The 6,300-nt window shown below is 38.2% G+C and overlaps 1 protein-coding gene across 2 annotated transcripts in view; it reads left to right on the top strand.

Annotated features, from left to right (window-relative positions):
• Nucleotides 1–6,300, top strand: part of kiaa1549la (KIAA1549-like a) — a 233,270-nt gene that overhangs the window by 207,656 nt on the left and 19,314 nt on the right. For both annotated transcript variants that reach the window (XM_032523275.1, XM_032523276.1), the window contains one exon: nucleotides 1,492–1,589. In XM_032523275.1, the coding sequence (XP_032379166.1) occupies nucleotides 1,492–1,589 (98 nt within the window). The remainder of the gene's footprint in view (nucleotides 1–1,491; nucleotides 1,590–6,300) is intronic.

Below are 6,300 nucleotides of genomic sequence, written 5' to 3' on the forward strand. Positions count from 1 at the left end.
TTTTCTGGATTTTTGTTTTAGATTCCATCTCTCACAGTTGAAATGTTCCTATGATAAAAAATTACAAACCTCCACATGCTTTTTAAGTAGGAAAACCTGCAAAATTGGCACTTTATCAAATACTTCTGTTGGGTTTTTAACCCTGTGAATGCTGGATGACGAGTATTAGCCATTTCAGGGCTCCTATCAGAGAGCACGAGTCACCAGATGGAGTTCAACTTTTATTTGGTGGAGCGTAGACAGGCAGTCACAAGCTGTACATTGTTGCTTGTATGAATGAACGAATGAATGATTGAATGAAGGAAGGCATGAATGAATGATGAATGAAGTTTCGGAAATAAATCCAAAAAGGAAGGTACATTAGCGTCACAGCTGATTTGCCTATTATTATCTAGCAGAATAGGGTATTATTAATCTAATCAAACTAAAATACTAAAAGAAGATATAGAACAATCACAGTGTGCAAATAAAATGAATATCCTATCCTGCACAGCACCAAAAACGAGTCACACACTAGCTAGCAACATCTATGGTGTGCAGTGGAAAATTAGCATGCTAGCAAAACACAGATAAGCTAACTGTTTCACATTACAGGTGGAAAACGGTTAACATTAGCATAACATTTAAGACAGAAACAACATATGGATAGCTTAATCTGCTGTTACAATAGCTAGATATAAGCACCAACTCACATCGTCTCTGACTTCAGTACAGGCGACTGCCGTAATAAAACTAACACAAAGCGTTGCGGTGATTTCTGACATAACTTACGTAACTAACGTACGTAACAAACAACCGTAACTAACGTAACTGTAACTAAACAGTCTCTGTAGCATGAGGAATTCACAACAACTTCTCACCACTTTATATATACATAAATATGTATGTATACATTTTAGTAACAATGTATTGGATTTTACTGTCAAATAAATTACTTTAAGGCTATTTTATTGAGAAGGTAGAGAGGTCAAAGAGAAAGCTATCAAGTGTCAATTCTAATCACCCACAACTGCCCACCAAACATGTTGTTGGAGGGCCCGCTCTCTCTACAGGCCCGTTCACCTCATGTGCCCCAGCGCAGCCGCACTACCAGTTCTGCCTATTTTTAAGGCCCTGGTGTTGAGTGTGAAGTTGTTTCTATGACCGGTTCTTGTTCTGTTTCTCACATTACTGCCTCCACCCCAAAATAATGTAGGTTAATGGAATTCCATATGCTCACAACATTTCCAACAATATGTTGGACAGAAAAGCTGCTGTTAGTGCTCTCAGTATGTGAATTGCCAACAGCTTTAAAGAGATTAAAGAGACTAATGCAGCTTGAATTTGTAATTATCTTCTGTTTTGCTCTGATCTGGCATCCATCTGATTTTGTGGCCCTTTTTATCCGTTAATATTTGTTTGTTGTTTCTTCCACCATTGTTCATTGTATTGAATACTTTGTAGAGTCCAGATGCTTGTTATGTGAGAAAGTTACGTTTGTGGCTTCTGCAGGGTTTTCGGTTCACCCAGCTTCCTGATATGGGCATCGGGTCTCCCCCGCCACTGATCCCCTCAAGACCAGGACCACCACTTGGAACCTCATTACGACGGTACCACACACACTCACACATGTATAGACAACAAAAGACACTTGGATGAGAAAAAATATTTAATATATAAAATACATTTAAATTTATTGAAAGAAAGACAAGATATAGACTAAATGCTATAGAGGTAAATGCTCTACCAGGTAGCAAAAAATTTTGTGGTCATAGTGAGCAGCAAGCTATGCTTCGAGAGGTCACTGTGCCACTCTTCATATTTGATATTTTTATAGTCTTGCATCTCATTTCACTTGCCTCTGAACCTTCCCTGATACAGTGTAGTCCGGGTAGTTGACTTTTCATGACACTTATAGGGCAGGGTTTGTAAGGTTGAGAAGCTAGCGAGATTTAAAAGTAGCTTCTTCTCTTCTCTAACCCTTTCCCCTTCTCCCTCCACACATAGAGCACGAGCACTGGTGCCTTGACATTTTAAAGCAAGGCTTAAAACTGCTTTGTTCATTTATTCCAAGGAGAAATTAACTGTGCAAAGTACCCTTTGTTTTTATATTTTCTTTGAGTAAAAAAAATTATAAATTACTTTCCATTCATCTTATTACAACATATGACATTATATCCCATCTCCATACATGATGCACAATTATGTTGTAAAACTTGATTATTTTTCATATAAACAAAATTAAATGTCATAAAGTAATCAAAACTTTGTCCAGGGCTCCAGTGTCAGTTCTAGCTATGGATGCAGTATTATTAGCTGTGGTAAACTATTCTGGCAAGTGATTGTTCTTGCGAGAGAATATAGAAAGACGCCCACAATGAAAAACAGTACCTTTACCATTTCTCTGCCGCAAATATTTAGTACCAATATTATTGATAACCTTTGTGTGTGTATTGCCCATCAAAGAAAAATAACAAAAAAAGAAAGACCCTGACCCTGCATCGGTGCATTTGTGTAAAGCCAATATGTACATGACACATGTTCAGACCCCGGGGGAACAAATAGCGTTAAGAAAATTAGCATTTTGTTAGATAACATACATTAGCTAGTGTAACGTTAGCTTACTAGTAGCCTAAATTGACAGTGAAGCTAACATTAGCATTGGGCTTAAATTGCTAACATTGGCTAGACATTTCCTGAAAACAACAACAAGTCATCCCACCCTCCAAAATAAAAAAATAACGTAACATACCTGTACAACAAAAACTGCAACCACTGCTTTACTTTCCATGTCTTGCAGTTTTCTTCTGTCGCCATTGCTCAAAAACTATGCCAATGTTTCCTCCAGTTTTTTCTCTCACTATCTACAGCCCCTTTTAATCACTGTTTTTCAGCTTCAGTCTCTTTCCTTGCCTTTTTAGCAGGGCGGGTGGTTGCAAGTAAGCAAGGCACGGCATTGTGTGCTGAATTTCTCTAACATTCTTCAACAGACTTGCAGTAACTCCAATGGCATTGACACGCACTGAGCTTCGTCTTGTACAGTCCCTGACAAAAGTCTTGTCGCTTATCTATTTTGTAGAAACACCTGCTATTAACCTGACTTTTAATAATAAATTGGTTTAAGAAATAGCTCATATGAAAAGCTAAACCATCCCAAATATGTTAATGCCCTGAAATAAATTAGTTTCACTAAACAAAGATTTATTATTTAAACAAACAGAAGGTAAATTTTGGCAAGACAAAGTTTTTGCGCCTTACATAAATTGAACAAATTTACTACAAATACTAAAATGTCAGCAAATTAAATAGCGGTGCTGTAGATTCAAATTTAAGATCTTGTATGACTTCCATGGCTTAAGGACTGCATCCATGCGGTTTGGCAAGGATTCATACAATTTTGATGAAGTCATCAGAATAGCTAGAAAGCAGTTCTTGCATGCCTCCCAGAGTTCATCAATATTCTTTGGTTTGGTCTTCCATGCTTTCCTCTTTCACCTACCCCACATATGCTCAATGATGTTCCTCTGCCTGGTACTGGGCCGGCCAATCCTGGAGCATCTTGATCTTCTTCGCCTTGAGGAACTTTGAAGTGGAGATGGAAGTATGCCTGCAGATGGAGCACCATTGTGCTGAAGAATTTGGCCTCTTTTATGGTTGGGAATATAAGGTAGCTATATTTCTTGGTATTTGAGACTATTGATGTCGCTTCCACCCTGCAGATCTCTCGCACACCCCCATACTATGTAACCCCAGACCATGATTTTTCCGCCACCAAACTTCACTGTTTTTCTTGGTGAATCTTGGATCCATGCGGCTCCAGTAGGTCTCTGCAATATTTTGGACTGTGGTGTATTCAACAGAAGATTAATCTGAAAAATCCACTTTCTTCCACTTCTCCAGCGTCCACCTTTTAGAAGCTGTGGTGGCCTTGGCAAATGCCACACGTTTTTCAATTGTCTTTTGTTTGTGCTGGCTTCTCTGGGCACTGATTCGACCATGGAGGCCATTCGAGACAGAATCCACAACCGTTCTGGTTGACACAGGGCTTCAGGGGACCAGGTCTGGTGGAGCTCTGCTGCATAAAATGGGCTGGCCTTGGATTTTCGAGCCAACAAACGGTCCTCTCAAGCAGTTGTCTTGCGGGGTCTGCCTGACCTGGGCTTTCAAAAACATCTCCAGTGTCTTCAAATGTTTTTTTATCCTCTGTACTTGACGCTGAGACACATGAAGGTGTCTGCAACATCAGCAGTGGATCTGGTCTTAACCTCTTGATATCAAAACTTTATCTCAGGGTAATCTTAGGCATGTTTGCAGGGTCTAGTTGCGTTGATGTGAAGTGAGTGTACTGGGGTTGTTTTTATACACACCTGAACCTATTGATCCATTATTAGTCACAGGTGAAGCTCTATGACAAGGCGACAACACTATGTCTTTGCAAAATTGACTCAATGGGCTTTACCAAGCTGTCAATATTAGAATACTTTTTGACAGTTTCTTTTTGCACTGAACATTATTACAAAAGCTGTTGGGATTAAAATGAGCCATTTCTTGTAATAAAATCTTGATTAGATATATATTGTAGCGGCACTTCAGGTCAATTTGTACACAAGCAACAAGACTTTTGTCAGGGACTGTACACCGGAGGTGTAGAGTACACACAGAAAAAAGTTAGCTAGGTGAACGTAAGGAGACATACGCTGAATTTGACAAAAAGTCTATTGAAATAACATCACTTACTATACCTTTAATGATTTCATGTCACATAAATTCCTTTCCAGTATAAATACTTAATATCAATGTGAATTGTGACAATCCTGATTTTTTTCTTAAAGATGCCCTGCCACACAAAACAGTTTTTACTTGCATTTTTTGAAATATGTTAGGTCCATATGTGTCTGTGTTATGTTGTGCATGTGAAAATGAACTGCTACCTCATCTGTCAGCTCTAGCCACTGAAAAGAAATAGGTAGAAAAATCAGGCCAATTACAAAAGCTGGTCAGTCTGATGTCTTGTTGCCTGAGCTCATTACTATTCATGAACTCGCCCAGCCGTGTTGAGTAAAGGATAATAGCTGTTAGCCAATCAGAGTCAAGCAGCTTATCTTGTTGAATATTAATGAGAACTGGCACAAATTGAGCTCAGTCTTCATGCAGTTTCCCTTTACCACACTAGAATGGCTTGAAACAAGGTGACAAAGCCATTCTTTCCACAAAAAATGTTAAAGAGTCCATGGTAGAACTTAAGACATTACCACAGAGTAATGAAATACGTGTGGCAGGGCACCTTTAAAGCTTTTGATATGATACCAGCTTTCAACAAAACCACCTCCATAGCTTCACTGCAAACTGTGTATGATTTAACTAAGACTTGGAACATGATTGGTATTTGGCAACTACAGCATCCTGCTGACAGAGATTTTTCTTTCCACTCTCATGGATGTATATTTTTGATTTATTCTGAATTATTACCAAACATACAATACATACATACATAAATACATACAATTTCCACTTATAACATAAATATATATGACCATAGCCTGGAATCACTTTAATTTAAAGATATCCTCTCCATACAAAAGCATATTTGGTGTTTTAACCCACTTCTTGCTGCTAAAGTTACTGTTTATTTACATGGAGTCTGGTGGCTTTAGCAAGGGCAATTTTGTGGATGTTTTTATGTATGTAAATACAATCTGTGAAATTGCCCTGTTAACATTGTAGCTTGTTTCACACTGCCAACTGCAGCGATCTTATGTTGAAGATTGTTGTCATTGATCAGACACTTAGACACAAAAACATAGAAAAATAGGGTCCAGGTTGAAATTTCTTTTTTTGTTTCCCTTTAATGGACACCTTTGGAATATGATAAGACGCTTCAAGAACTTGAGGAGATATATAGATCCTCCCTTTTACAATCTGACTACAACAAGAGCTTAAAATAAAAATAGGAATATAATACTATACTTAATAAACATGTCAGCAGCCAATTACTAAAGCTCAGGCAGAAACACTTTAAACTGGGTGACAAACCCGAAAAGTTATTAGCAAGTCAACTTGGAGGAGAACAAGCTAGTCAAGCCATTCATAGGATTAAATCTAAATTGGGTGGATTGGTGACTGACCAAAAGCAGATAAATGCTTGCTTCAGAGTTACAGATCCTACAAGTGACAGACCAATCGCTCTTCGGAATTGTGACCCAAATGTGATGACTAATATTCTTGGCACAAAAATGGGTAAGCAATATTTAACAGTAACTACTAGGGATGAGCGAGTACAGCATTATCTGTATTTGTTTACCACATGAATTATCTGTATCC

Source organism: Etheostoma spectabile, chromosome 8, assembly GCF_008692095.1.
Source record: "Etheostoma spectabile isolate EspeVRDwgs_2016 chromosome 8, UIUC_Espe_1.0, whole genome shotgun sequence".
Taxonomy (NCBI): Eukaryota; Metazoa; Chordata; class Actinopteri; order Perciformes; family Percidae; genus Etheostoma; species Etheostoma spectabile.